The sequence below is a fragment of the Podarcis muralis genome, chromosome 18, assembly GCF_964188315.1.
Source record: "Podarcis muralis chromosome 18, rPodMur119.hap1.1, whole genome shotgun sequence".
Lineage (NCBI taxonomy): Eukaryota > Metazoa > Chordata > Lepidosauria > Squamata > Lacertidae > Podarcis > Podarcis muralis.
The window spans coordinates 1,222,004-1,237,227 of NC_135672.1; the positions used below are offsets into that span (position 1 = coordinate 1,222,004).

General features: G+C 48.0%; 1 protein-coding gene across 1 annotated transcript; it reads left to right on the forward strand.

Annotated features, from left to right (window-relative positions):
* Positions 1-1,445: 1,445 nt before the first annotated feature.
* Positions 1,446-9,191, forward strand: LOC114588655 (cathepsin S-like). The gene is made up of 7 exons (XM_077921827.1): positions 1,446-1,574; positions 2,145-2,270; positions 2,988-3,146; positions 5,578-5,802; positions 6,801-6,960; positions 7,632-7,731; positions 8,929-9,191. The coding sequence occupies exons 1-7, from the start codon at positions 1,446-1,448 to the stop codon at positions 9,020-9,022; spliced, it is 993 nt and encodes a 330-aa protein (XP_077777953.1). The 3' UTR covers positions 9,023-9,191.
* The last annotated feature ends 6,033 nt before the right edge of the window (positions 9,192-15,224 follow it).

Below are 15,224 nucleotides of genomic sequence, written 5' to 3' on the forward strand. Positions count from 1 at the left end.
CAGAACATTTGTCAAATGAAAAGAGGCGAAAAAGTCTAACGTTACATCTCTAGGTCATTTTTGTACTCAATTATGGTCTGGTCAATGATTAGTGTGAGTGCAGGGGGTGTTGTTGGGTGTGAATGTATTACTTTATGTGTGTATGAAACCAAACAAAAGTTATACAAAGAGTGGGTACAGGAAAAAGCTGTGCCTGTCTTCCTTTGGACATTACGTTTCTGAAACTGTAACAAGGTTCCCTAAATTTGTGATAAGGTGAGGTTTTTGAAAGCTGAATCTGGAACGCCCATGTGTGGCTTTTCCCACCAAATTGGTCAGAAGGAAGGTACCACACCTCTTCCTTTGACCATGAAATGTCACTATTGCTCTGTTAAGTTTTGACAAATTGTTTCTAGGAACTTAAGGTGGGAGAGGAAATTAGATACGCACACTCTTTATAAAAAGGGGACTGGAACTTATTCTGCCCAGACAGACGGGGTGGACAGACATCCAAGATCCTGTTCTCTGAATATTTCCACTTGAGGGAAAGGTAAGGTTTGTTGGAAGCCAGATTGGAGATTATTTATAAAGAGTAGACAGGGCATGTTCAGAGAGATTTAAATTAAAATGATTTCCCGCCCCTCAAAGCACCATTGCTGTGAATGTTCATGCTGGATATTACCTGCATTCAGCAAATGTTTGATATTCAGAAACAGCATTTAATAATAATATAATAGTTATTTATTATTTATTTTCCCCAGCCACACTGGGCAGCTCCCAACAGAAAGTTAAAAACATGATAAAACATCAAACATTAAAAATTTCCCTAAACTTCATCTAACAAATTTCATGAGTCACTAAGGATAATCAAACCTGAAAATTTCAGTTCCTCTCAGTTACTTATTTCCCTAGTCTTGAATACAGTTCTCCACATCACTTTGCAATTTTTTTTAATCCTCTTGAAAATTTATCATTTTAGTGCACATTCTTGCACAGCAATTTCACTATTTTCTCCAGTATACACATTTTTAATGCAGACTTTATGTATGAATTTCCACATTACTTGGCTGCAGAATTGCATTTGATCCAACACAACTAGGTTTCAGTTGCCCAGGAAGACACATTTTGCGGTCCTTTGAGAGCAGTGAAATTACTGAGACAGAGCAACTGGTGTTGGAAGGGACCCAAGGGTCATCTAGTCCAACCCCCTTGCAATGCAGGAATCTCAGCTAAAGCATCCATCCAATCTCTGCTCCCATCACCACCATCACACATAAAGCTTAATGCAAAAATGGAATGAAATTAACATGTATTTTAGAAAAATGTGTACTAAATGTGTATGTTTAGCAGGTGTATATATTTGGGGAGATGTGTGCATTTTGAAACTATTTTTTAGAGAAAATACTCGCTTGAGAGAAAACATACATGAAATTATCTTAGAGGTTTAGATTGTCTCCTGTGCAGATATGCATCTGATCTCTTTGGTGGCATTGACCGGCCTGGTCTTGCTGAAGACGTTCACCTTGGCCAGGGACCCAGCTCTGGATGAAGCCTGGAGTGACTGGAAGAGGACCCATAATAAAATATACCGTGAGGTGAGTTTGCTCCAACTTAACTAGAATGAACACCATGCTTGTGTCTCAGAAAACCTTGCACTTTGAACCATGTGCTTCTGAGCATGGGCAGTGTGTAAAGGATTCAGCCTTTGTCCAGCAATAGCAGCAAAAACATAGGCAGGGCATGAAAACAATCCCTCTGCCTTCTAACGCCAAGAAAATTGCATGTGCAACAATGCACCAAGACGCACATTCCTCGTCGACTGGTAAGAAATTGGTGCATCCTGGTGCAGCTAAATTCTGATCTGGAACCATTTTCCTGCAACTGGCAGACCCTCCAAGTGTCCCTATTTTCCAGGGACAGTCCTGGATTTACAGAAGCCATCCTGGCTTCTGATTTGATCCTGGAATGTCCCGCTTTTCTTTAGAACGTCCTTATTTTAATCAGAGAAACGTTGGAGGGTACGGAATAGGATGTGCCTATTTTCATTGAGAAAACGTCAGAGAGTATGAGCTGAGCTCTTTTGGCCTCAAGGCCTTCTAATTTTTTGAGGCAAGAATGATCTTGGGCTCTGTCCGTTCGTTCTTAACCAAGAGGCTTCCCTGCAGAGGAATGCAGAAGACTTCCGGAGAACCGTCTGGGAGGACAATCTCCATACCATCGAAGAGCACAACCGTGAAGCTGCCCAGGGGAAACACACCTTTCAGATGGCGTTGAACCAGTTCAGCGATTTGGTAAGCAAACTCGGAGTCTGGCTTGTATCATGGATTTTGCGGCTCGTCAATCCTCTCTCAGCCCAATAGACGAGTTTATAATTCTGCTCAGTCCTCCTCTTGTAGCTCCTACGCTGAGGTCCAAAACTAGGTATTTTGGAGCCTGGGACAAATAACATGAAAAGCACCCTTAAACCAAATTTGTATTTTATAACATAAGACATTAACAGCAATTACAATGAAAATCATGTACGTTTCCAGGTTTGGGTAAGACTCCACTAGTGATGATGATGATGATTATTATTATTATTATTAAAATAAATAAATAGCTTTATTGTTATGCTAGCCAAAGGCCATGACAAATTGAAAACTAGAACACAAAACAGAAAAATAAAGCACACGTTACATACTACTAGGGCTGTCTAGGCTTAAGCTAGATGAAAACACATAACTAGGAGATTCTGTGCTGCATATAATAGTCCCTGTTTAGATCTCTGCGTCCCCCTTGCAGTTCCTAGTGAATATTCACGGATTATTTTTAGGATGTCTAAACTGGTTGTTGACTCTGGAGTTGCAACAGGCAGCCTGGGAGGTTGGGGCAGCCCAGCCCATTTCACCACCTGAAGCAAACTGGAAAGGGACCTCCCTGCTCCTGCGAAGCCTGGTTTACCGGGGGGGGGGGGGGTGCACAGCTACTTCTGGTGAGATTGACATGGACGACTCTCCTCTGCTCCCCAGACAAAAGAAGAATTTAAGGAGAAGCTGAATGGGCTCCGCCCTGACCTGCCCAGGCAGCAGGGGGGCGGCACAACCATGCACGAAAAATCTGGCACTCTGGCGCTCCCTGAATTCGTGGACTGGCGCAACACAGGTTGTGTCACCCCGGTGAAGGATCAGGTGAGAAGAAGGCTGCGTGGGAGGGAAGGCTTGAAGGACCAGGCCAGGGACTCAAGGTGTGCTGCAATGATGAGAATCCCTCAGGTGGGGGTAGCGATGTCAGAAGGTCCCCCCCCCCCACATCTGAATCAAAAGGGACCCGGAGGGTCTAGTCCAGTGGCGGCGAATCTTTTAGAGACCGAGTGCCCAAACTGCAACCCAAAACCCACTTATTTATTGCAAAGTGCCAACACGGCAATTTAATATGGGATAATAATGATTGGGACACAGGTGGCGCTGTGGGTAAAAGCCTCAGCGCCTAGGGCTTGCCGATCAAAAGGTTGGCGGTTCGAACCCCCACGGCGGGGTGCGCTCCCATCGCTCGGTCCCAGCGCCTGCCAACCTAGCAGTTCGAAAGCACCTCTGAGTGCAAGTAGATAAATAGGGACCGCTTACTAGCGGGAAGGTAAATGGCATTTCCGTGTGCTGCGCTGGCTCGCCAGATGCAGCTTTGTCACGCTGGCCACGTGACCCGGAAGTGTCTGCGGACAGCGCTGGCTCCCGGCCTCTTAAGTGAGATGGGCGCACAACCCCAGAGTCTGTCAAGACTGGCCCGTACGGGCAGGGGTACCTTTACCTTTACCTTTTAATAATGATTATCTGCATGCACACATACATACAAATAAATATAAATAAATAAACCCAGCCAGATGGGCGGGGTATTATTATTATTATTACTACTATTATATTTTGTTCTTTTTTGTGACTGGCAACCCAGCAGCTGCAGCACTTGTGTGTGTTGTGAAGCAGGCTCTTAGGCAGAGCGCTCTCGGGATACTTTCCTTGTGCGTGTGTAGAAGTCTGTCTGGTTCTCTCTCTCTGCGGCCCCTTCGGTGCTTCTCTCTGGGGCATCAGAGAACAAGAGAGAAGCAGAGTGGAAACAGACAGACAGACAGGCAGAGAGAGGACTAAGCGGGGGACTTGGGGAACCCGCGTCTGGCGAGCGAGCGGCCCCTTCACCAGGGAAGCTGGCGTGGCTCTCTTGGGTTGGGGTTTGGGTGGGCAGGAAGGAGAACTGCGGCTCCTTGGGCTTCGCCGCGTCCTGCTGTGAGGTTAATGGGCAGAATTAGGCCACAACTTTTATTGCTTACAGCATGTGAGTAGCATTGGATGGAACAGCAATACAAGACTCCACTCCCCGCAGCCGGGGGGGGGGGGGAGGCAGGGAAACCAGGCTGATGCCAAAGCCAGGCAGAAGCATCCCGAGGTGGCCCCGCGGAGCGTCCCCCTCGCTGGCATCGCAGGGTGGGCTGCCCCCCCCCGCCCCACATCTTGGAAACAGCAGCACAGCCTGAGCCCCCTGTTTGCCCTCAAGGGTAAGAGACAGACCCTTCTGTTACTCGATGGCTAGCTGAGCTGGCGCTCCCCGCCAAAATAAAAAATAAAAACCCAAACCCACACCATCACAACCCACTGTCTCCATGCTTCCTTACCCAGCGCCCTGTCTGTTTTAAATTGCGGCGTGGGGTGGGGGGAACTGGTTGGCCAGCAGACAGCTCTCCCCGATGCTACTACTGCGGGTGGGGTGCACTCAAGGGAGAGTTTCCTGCCCGCGTTGGCATGGCGGGGGAGAGGCTGTCCCTTTGCCCACCCCCAGCAACGGCCCTGCTGGGGCTATGGCGCCGTCAGAGAGGGCTCTGGGTGCCCACTCTGCCACACATGCCATAGGTTCGCTGCCACTGGTCTAGTCTGTTGAATAGTGGGTAGGCATGGCAGACGACACAGCGATTTCTCCAAAGCAGCTCTTTATTTTGTAAGCTGGAACAGAAACTGAACAGCAAACAGCTCAGCCGGCCTGCTTTTATAGGCAGCCGGCTGTCAACATTGTAGCAACAACAACCCAGGGTTTCCCGCCTAAAATAACTGACGTGGACCTGAGTGAAAACTATCTACAGTATCCCCCTGCTGGCCCAGGGTGAGAACTTCAGTACATAACATAGTCCAACCCCCTTGCAAAGGAGGCTTAAGTTTGGTCAAAATCAACGCTAAATACATTTCTTCCGATAAATGAACCTCCATAGTCACTAGAGGGCTGTAGAAATTTGTGTCTTGGGCTTTGTAGACTCATCTACCCATGTACTATCTGAAACCAAAAGGGCTCATTGGTTGCCAGATGTGAAATTATCCAAACCCCAAGGGGGACAGTGGTTGCCAGATGTGATTTTTTCAACTCCCTTACCCCACTAATCTGCTCAGCTGCTGAGTTAAATGGGGAGTCCCAGCATCTGTCAGATTCCTGCCCCAGCTTCATTCATTTCCCCACTTTCTTAGCCGAAGGCCTGGGAGTATAGAGGAGGAGCAAATTGCCCGAGGTGAGTCTGCTGCAGAGAGTGTGGCGCAGACCCTGACCCACCTCTGAGCACCAAATCAAACTGTTTTCCCCCTTCCGCAGGGCAGCTGTGGCTCGTGCTGGGCGTTTGCTGCCGTCGGAGCCCTGGAAAGTCTCCTTTGCCTTCAGACTCGCAGGCTGATCATGCTGAGTGAACAAAACCTTGTGGACTGTGCTTGGCCACAGGGGAACTATGGCTGCAATGGAGGGTGGCCGAATCGGGCCTTCCAGTACGTCCTGCAGAACAACGGGATGAACTCAGAACGCGTCTACCCCTACACAGGACAGGTAGCATTCGAGCATGACATGCCATTTTGCAACCATGGGGCATACGCACAGGGGCCTCCCATTTCATTTTACCACCCGAGGCCAAATGGGAAGTGTTTGCAGCCGGAACTCACCATGAACATCTCCCTTGTTCTCTTATGATGGTCACGGCGCCCACCTGAGAGGGGCCACAAGGGAGTTTTGGCAAGTTTGGACTGAAGAAAACAAGCCCTGAACTTCTCACCTTTGTCTGTGAGAGACACCAGCTCCAGTGTGGTTTTGCCCTTATAATTATTCATCAAAATATCTATTTCTTTTCTCCCTCAATATTTAGTCCATAAGACTTTGAATTCCTCTGGACAATGGGAAGGAGAGAAAGAAACATTTAGTGATAGTCAGGTGGCAAATTTTGGCTCACACCTGTCAATTGCTTGCCACTGCAGTGCCTGGTGGTGGTTTTACCACATCCCAAAGAATGGTTATTATTTTTACTACTACTACTATTATTCTTATTCTTATTTCAATACCAGTAATTTCATTATTGGTACCAAACATTAAAAACCATTATAGTAACCAAAGAGGCGGGAGTCCCATTTGAACAGATTTGTTTCCCCCACCAATGACCCATGATGGTGCAGTTTATTGGGATGAAGAATAAGAATAAGAAAGCTTCATCGGGACCTCGTCTGCATCTGCGTCACATTTAAATGTGCCATGCATTGTACTGTTATTAAATGGAAATACTGTGTCATTCTGTGAACCACCCTGAGATCTGGGTGGTATGTAAGAAATCAATAAACCAAAAAATAATTGTTGGTTTCATAAAAAAAGAATTGTTTCTGCCCTCCCATATACAGAAAACCAAAATATTGGTTACCATTATTTCTGTTACTATAGATGTTATATGGCTGTTTCTTTGTATATATTTCCGTTTTTTAGTATATGGATGTTTTAAGATAGTCTATATCTTTAATGCCCAATAAAGGTTTGGAGAAAGAAAATTTCCTATTACTTTGCAGGATGGAAACTGTAAATTTCAAAGCTCAGACCGAGCGGTCAGGATCCGAGGGTGGGTCGATCTCCCTCAAGATGATGAGAGGGCCCTGGAAGAAGCTGTGGCCTTCAATGTGCCAGTTACTGTTGCGGTGGATGCTTCCTACTTCAACCTTTATGGTTCAGGTAAGGGGCTGCAACACTCTTGCAAGAATGAGCCCCGTCTCTGGGTGACGCTCAACGCACAGCAGTCGAGCATGAGAATATAAGAAGAGCCTGCTGGATCAGGCCCATATAAGTCCAGCATCCTCTTCTCACAGTGGTGAAGCAGATGCCCGCAGCGGCACAGCATGTGTTGCCAGTGCCCAGGGCAAGGCAAGGACTGCAGCCACTAGCCTCATTGCAGATGTCGCGTGGGAGGCAACACCTGCTGGTCGCTGCGTTTGCCCTCTCAGCTTGGCGAGCTCTGGCACTCTTGGGTGGGCTTGGCAGTGTCCCAGCAGCACTTGAGTCGCTGCTGCAATGTGCCTGAGAGGATGGCGTTGGAGAGCAGGCCAGCTCATTTACTCAGAGAGGGAATCCTAAATTTGCTGCCAAATCCCTCAGCTTTTCCTTGAAGGAAGTGTGGAAGGGCAGTGGCTCAGGGAGCAACCTGCAACTAAGCCCTACTCAGAGCAGACCAAATGGAAATAAATAGGCTGAAGTTGGTTGTGTCCCTTCATTCAATGGGACCAATGCTGGATAGTGCCCAGAATGTGAGTTGCCTTCCCCAGAGACAACCCAGGAATGTCCTCCCCATCTTCTCTTTCATTCTCACCTCGTCTCCCTCCCCCTTCCCCAACTCCTTCTTCATCCAGGAATCTTTGACTACCCCTGCGGGACCAACCTGAACCATGCGGTGCTGGCAGTTGGCTATGGCGTTCAGAATGGAATTCCTTATTGGATCATAAAGAACAGGTAACGTGGGGAGCCCAGGAGACAGAGAAGGCAGCCTCATCCTCTGACCTTCAGCGTACCTGGCCTGGGCTTTCAACAGCTAAACATTGTGATATACTGATATATGACAATGTCTGAAATCAGGATGGAGCGCTGGAGAGGCACTGAGTGTCTTCACGGTTTCTCCAGCATCATGATTTTTGCATAGCACACACACCTCATGATTCGTGATATATTACCAGATCTAAAACTATGAAACTGGTATCACAATATGGACTTCAAATTGGGTTTGGACGATATATCAATATATCACTCAGCCTTACCTGGCTCCTGGTAACGGTAATCCTTTTTTGTGCTCCTGTTGCCTCCCCAGACTTTCAGTGGCCACAGGACAAGATCCCACTTCTCAGTGCCCTGCAGATCTGTTGCCAGGCATCAGGTCTGGATAATACAAGCAGGGGCTTGGGTGTCCTCATTTGGACAGATAATATTGAACAGCGATAAGAAACAAAATTAAAGGATGCACTGGTGATATTTCTGTGGTGGGAACTAAGCCTGCCCTCAGCCTCAGGTGCCCCTTATAGGTCCCCCATAATGCAACACATGGGTCACTGCAATGCCATGGACTTTTAATTATGAATTAAAGGGTCACCTGTCCTTGAATATAACCCAAAATAACCTATGCCATCTGCATAGATCCACTTTGGTCCAATTATACCCCCCAACCTCAAATCCACCAACATTTTATTCACTGGATAACCCTAAACTGTTATGGTGCAAGAAATTGGATTCAGTTTGCATTTGAAGGCAAACTGACCCATTTTGCACTTTCTGAAACAATACCACACCCATCCTTTGAAATTTGCCCATATTCGGATTTTACACTGCTGTTCCCCCGCCAAGAGATGGGTGAAGTATAGAACATCAAAATGCATATTACTGAAAATAACAGAAATGCATTATATTAGGAGACGTTGCTCTGCAAAAATGTGTTCATTGAGGAAAATTCACAGGACAACATGCTTCTGAGTTTTTGGGGTGTTTTTTTAAAAAAATGCAAACTAGATTTAAGATTGGAAAAATGTGGAACTAAGAGGACTGAAACTGACAGATCCATGCACCCAGAGTCTGACTCCACTTTGATTCACCCGACTCTCCTGTCATTTCCTCTTGAAGCATTTTAGAGAGACCCCCTCCTTCTCTCTCTTGCTTCCATAGCTGGGGGCCTTACTGGGGTGAGAACGGCTACATGCGGATGCGAAGAGGCGTCAATCTGTGTGGCGTGGCACGTGTGGCCAGTTACCCCGTGTGACCAGCTAAGGCTCCACAACCCTTCCTTCTGGAATCTTCCAAACTTCAGAGCAACGAATCATCAGGACGCTTCACCTCTTATTTCATAGCTACCAAATAAAGCACTTTGAAATCAAATAATATAGAGTGCCATCTCGATTTTCAGATATTAATAAATACTTAAGCATCCGCTTGGCTGTTTTGTGTGAGTTCTTGCATAAATCCAGCACATTCTGTGTTTTCTGAAGGTTGCATTTAGTTTGGATTTGGGTGAGGATCACATCCAAGGCACTTTTGGTGCAAATCTAAAGCCCATGGCTTCACCCAGAGAATTCTGGTTTGTTGAGGGCTCTGGGGATTGCGGCTCTTTAGGTTGGGGGTGGGAATCCATAGTTCCCAAGATTCTCTGGGAGAAGCGGCATGTTTTAAATGTGCTTTAAATGTATGGTGCAGATGTCACCAAGGCCACTGTTTCAAATCCCCGCTCTGCCAGTATTTGTATTGCATTTGCATTGTGAGTATTTCACAAAGAATAAGTGTCATTGGGGAAAGGAGTTGGTTGGACATTGTGTCAATTGACTCTTTGGCCGAGAACATGGCAGTGTGGTGACTCCGAGGAATTTGTGAGGACAAGCAAGCTATGGATTAATAACTTATGCCCTGCTATGGAGGTGTTTTGAAAGCAAAATGAATAATAATAATAATAATAATAATAATAATAATAATAATAATAATAATTTTATTATTTATATCCCACCCATCTGACTGTAATATGCAGCAGCCACGCTGGGCGACTTACAGTATATATAAAAACATCAAACATTAAAAAAAATTCCCGATACAGGGCTGCCTTCAGATGTCTTTTAAAAATCAGGTTGCTTATCTCCTTGACATCTGGTGGGAGGGTGTTCCACAGGGCGGAGCCACCACTGAGAAGGCCCTCTGCCTGGTTCCCTGTACCTTAAAAATGTAACTGTCTAATTGGCATTATTGGGAGAAAACAAGGTGAGATAGGCAAATAAAAATATTAAACTGAACAGCTAGTGGTAAAGCATGTCTGTTAATGATTGTCAGTCAAATCCCACCAGCAATGTGTTTCTCCCTTGAGCCCAAGAGAAGGACCAAGTTTGTACTTGGGAGTAATTTTGGACTCACAGCTGTCCATGGAGGCACAGGCCAATTCTGTGTCCAGGGCGGCTGTCTACCAGCTCCATCTGAGACCCGCCCTGCCTGTTCATTGTCTTGCTCTGGTTAGGTGCCTGTAACATCATAGTGAGGGAACTGCCAGAAGGCCCTCGGAGCTGGACCTCAGTGTCCAGACTGGACAATGGAGGTGGAGATGCCCCTTCGGGTATACTGGGCCGAGGGCATTTAGGGGTTTAAAGGTCAACACCAGCAATTTGAATTGAGCTCAGAAATGTACTGGGAGCCAGTGAAGATCCTTTAGGACTGGGGTTATGTGGTCCCAGTCTCCAGTCTGGCAGCTGCATTCTGGATTAGTTGTTATTTCTGAGTCACCTTCCAAGGTAGCCCCACATCTTCGCTAAATTATTCAGTGCCAGATATCATCTATAAATAATTTTCACATAATTTTCTTTCAAAGTATAACATGCTATGAATTTCAGATCAGTTTTCCACAATTTATCCCGTAAGCTGAATTCAGTGTTATGTCCTACATCCCTTGCCCCAACGAGTAGCATCTAAATCACAAAACTTGTTTGACCTTAGATTGACACCCACCTCTAGCCATCGAGTTGACCACAGAAATTCTTCCTTTTGCTGTTTCGTCTGCTTGTATTTAGACAAATTGTTGTGTGGCGAGTCCCCCCCCCCCCCCGCCATGAAAATAAAGACACATGACACAATTATTAAGGTTAATGGGCTAAATAAGGCAACAGCTTCATTAGTTACAGGTGATGAGCGGTATTGGCTTAGGCATTGGTCCTAACAGACTATATCTGACTTCAGCCCGTCTGCTTGAAGTCCGGGAAGGGTTAACCACCAGTAGGGGGCGTCCTGCTGAAGCACATCAACTAGGAACACCCCCAGGGTCACCAATAGGGGGGCGTGCCTTAGGCCCTCACCTCCATTGGCTTCGGACAGGGCCACGCCCCCCAGAATCCTTTATCGGACTACCCTTCAATATGCGAGGCAAGTGATGGTGCTACCTCCCTTCTTCTACCTACAAAACTATACGAATGCCTAACCGCCAATACCCAGAAAGTTCTGACGATTGACTACGAGGTAGGCGAAAACCAAGTGGCTAGTGGCAATTTGCCAAGTGCAAAAATTCCTACCAGACCGCTCAACGGCGACCAACTGAGGTCCATAGCAAGGCCAAGGAACGAAAACCTTATAGAGTGGGAGGGTGGGAAACAGGAACAGCTGGCAGGCGGGGAAAGAGGGAGATCCTGGCTTAAGTATGTCAGGCCACGCCCCCAGAGCCAGCCAATTGGCTGGCCAGGGGATGACGCTGCTGGGAATTCCCCCAATTGCTCCAGCCGCCGCCCACGTGGTGGGGCCGTGAAGCCCCCAACTCCACCTCCTTTTAGGGCGGAAGTGGCTTTAGAGAAGGCAAATGTTGGAAAACAAGCAAGGCAATAAGGACATGTCCATGCAAGGACAAAGACCCCTTTCTACCAATAGGGGCACAGCAGAGACCGCAGGGGAGGGCGAGGGAGAAGAAGACACATCAAGAAAGCAGATGACAGTATCACCCGGTGTCCTTTGTCCAGCCTTGGGAGATGACTCCACTGGACTATTCAAACTAGCCTGAATAAACCTGTGTTTCCCCACTCACTTGTTGTCCTGTTTGGCTGGAGAAATGGACAAGTTGGGCCTTTGTTGCTGCAGGGCTCTTCTTTGGTTCTTGTGAGCAAAGTTCAAGCCAAACTCCCCCCTCCCAAACTCACACATTGACTTATGTCAAACTCTGGATGTTTAACACAAGCATGTTTATCTCCAGCTCTGCAGCTTGAGCCATTCAAGACTCCAAAAAGCTGCAGAGGTGAAATTTTATCCATGTATAATCATCTAAATCATAGTGATTTCTTCTTTTAAAGCTCAAGAGATATTTCTGCAGGTGGCGTAAGCCTCGGAAGCAACAACAACATGACAATATTAATTGCACTGTGACAAGAGAGGGGAAAGTTAGTGCAAAGAACATTTTCTGTGTTGGAGACACACAGAGTCAAGATTTAGAGCTTAGAGATATAGTGCTTAATACTTCTGAAGCCAGATCTGAGCTTCACCCTGATCACGAAAGTCTCTGTCACTTGGGTCTCACCAGAGTTTTCTCTTCTTCTGCTTCCCTGGTCTAGGAAGTAAGAGGGGCTACTGACAATACAGTTGTAGGAAGGAGAGTCAGAATGAGACCCCTGCTCCTCCTCCTGCTTTTAATGATGCCCCATGGAGTCTGTGGGAACCAGAAGGCAAAGTGTCCTTTGAATCTGGTCAGGGATGAAACAGATGCTCGCAATTACTACAGGCCTGGAGACTTTCTCATCAGTGGGATCGTATCTTCAAAACTTTACCTAAAACAAGCTGCTGTACAGTGGTTCCGCTCCTTCCTCCTGGGCCGTGTTCAGAAAGTGGTGGTGGGGGATGAGTGTTCAGACCCTTGGGCTCTCACATGTGGGCTGCCTCAGGGTTCCGTCCTCTCCCCCATGCTTTTTAACATCTATATGAAGCCGCTGGGAGAGATCATCAGGGGGTTTGGACTGGGTGTTCATCAATATGCAGATGATACCCAGCTCTACCTCTCTTTTAAATCAGAACCAGTGAAGGCAGTGAAGGTCCTGTGTGAGTGCCTGGAGGAGGTTGGAGGATGGATGGTGGCTAATGGATTGAGGTTGAATCCTGACAAGACAGAAGTACTGACAGGGGGCGGGCTCGTGTGGAGGACTCCCTGGTCCTGAATGGGGTAACTGTGCCCCTGAAGGACCAGGTGCGCAGCCTGGGAGTCATTTTGGACTCACAGCTGTCCATGGAGGCGCAGGTCAATTCTGTATCCAGGGCAGCTGTCTACCAACTCCACCTGGTACGCAGGCTGAGACCCTACCTGCCCGCGGACTGTCTCGCCAGAGTGGTGCATGCTCTGGTTATCTCCCGCTTGGACTACTGCAATGCGCTCTACGTGGGGCTACCTTTGAAGGTGACTCGGAAACTACAACTAATCCAGAATGCGGCAGCTAGACTGGTGACTGGGGGCGGCCGCCGAGACCACATAACACCGGTCTTGAAAGACCTACATTGGCTCCCAGTACGTTTCCGAGCACAATTCAAAGTGCTGGTGTTGACCTTTAAAGCCCTAAACGGCCTCGGCCCAGTATACCTGAAGGAGCGTCTCCACCCCCATCGTTCTGCCCGGACGCTGAGGTCCAGCGCCGAGGGCCTTCTGGCGGTTCCCTCATTGCGAGAAGCCAACTTACAGGGAACCAGGCAGAGGGCCTTCTCGGTAGTGGCGCCCGCCCTGTGGAACGCCCTCCCATCAGATGTCAAAGCGATAAATAACTACCTGACATTCAGAAGGCATCTTAAGGCAGCCCTGTTCAGGGAAGTTTTTAATCTGTGATATTTTACTGTATCTTTGGTTTTTATGGAAGCCGCCCAGAGTGGCTGGGGAAACCCAGCCAGATGGGCGGGGTACAAATAATAAATTATTATTATTATTATTATTATTATTATTATTATTATTATTATTATTATTTCTGTCCTCATCCTGAAACAAAGTTCTTAACCTGAGGTACCATTTCTGTACAAGCCAAGCCCTGGCTCCATGGCTCACCTGAATTAATGGAATCCTCTTGCCGCCAAGGTGGGAGAGACCCCCTTCTCTCAGCACTGAACGGCCACATGCTCAGAGCGATGGCGGCTGTGCTGCTGCTTCTAAGTCCAGCTCAGCTTCAGCCCCTCCCCTCGTGCACCCTTCTAGAACCCACAGCTCTCCACCGACTCACCCCCCCCTTCAAACTCCCTTTCCAAGCCTCCTTCCATCTTCCGTCTCCACCAGAACTCCACTTTCTCTTCCCCCTCCCTCCCTGCTTGACATTCCCTTTGGAATTGTAATAGCATCACCTCACAATAATAATATTGCCACTCATCTCCTCTAGGCCTCCTACCTGGAGAATCCATCTTTCTCTACCAACTCTCACTGTCATCTGACAGGCACCCCCCTTGCAGGGCATTATAAGGCTTGCTTGCAAAGCAGCACTTTGTGACATCAGCTGGGTTATCCGGCAGCTGAATGAAGAAAAATAAAACCAGGGGGGTCAAAGTGTGCTGGGATGAGGCCACTGTGGGTCAGGCCAGAGGGGGCTGGTGGGGTGTGTGGTTGTGCCTCCCTTTCTTCTGCATCTTGCTCCCCCGCCCGTTCCTTCAGCTGCTCAAGAGAATCAGAGCATGGAAGAGTTGGAAGGGGTGCCAAGGGGCATCTAGTCCAACCCCCAGCAGTGCAAGGATCCTGCCCACAGCCAGCCCCTGGCTGGGCTCCACACTCCCACCACCTTCTTCCCAGCCGGATGCACAGACCCCTTGCCATTCTGCATGGGGTGGGGAAAGGGGAGAGAGAGATGTTTTGCTCCCTGTCCCTCCGGACATGGATATGAGAGCCCTGTCAACATCTCAAGGGCGTCCCAGGGAGGAGGCTTGTCTTCTCCTGCTCCAGAGGCCCTCAGGACCTGAAGCCATGGCTTCAAGCGACCAGAAAGGAGATTCCGACTCCAGGAAGAACTTCCTGGCAGCAAGAGCTGCTTGACAGTGGGAGGAAATCCCTCGGAAGGCAGTCGACTATCCTTCCTTGGAGGTTTTTCAGCAGAGCTTGGACGGCCACCTGCCATGGGTTCTTGAGTTGAGATTCCTGCATTGTAGGGGGTTGGACTAGATGATCCTCAGGGTTCCTCCCAAATCAACAGTTCTAGGATCCTTTGATTTAAAGTGCATCCAGTGAGCATTTAAAGCACATGGCGTCCCCCAAAGGATCCTGGGCATACAGCTTCCCTGTCAGAGAGGCCAGTGTGGTGTAGTGGTTAAGAGCGGTGGACTCGTAATCTGGTGAACCGGGTTCGTTTCCCCTCTCCTCCACATGCAGCTGCTGGGTAACCTTGGGCTAATCACACTTCTCTGAAGTCTCTCAGCGGGGGGGGGGGGGCAAGTTCTCATCTGCACCATCTGGCTGGGCTCTTCTCCCCCATTCCCAGAGCCCGACATGCTCTCCCAGCTGGAAG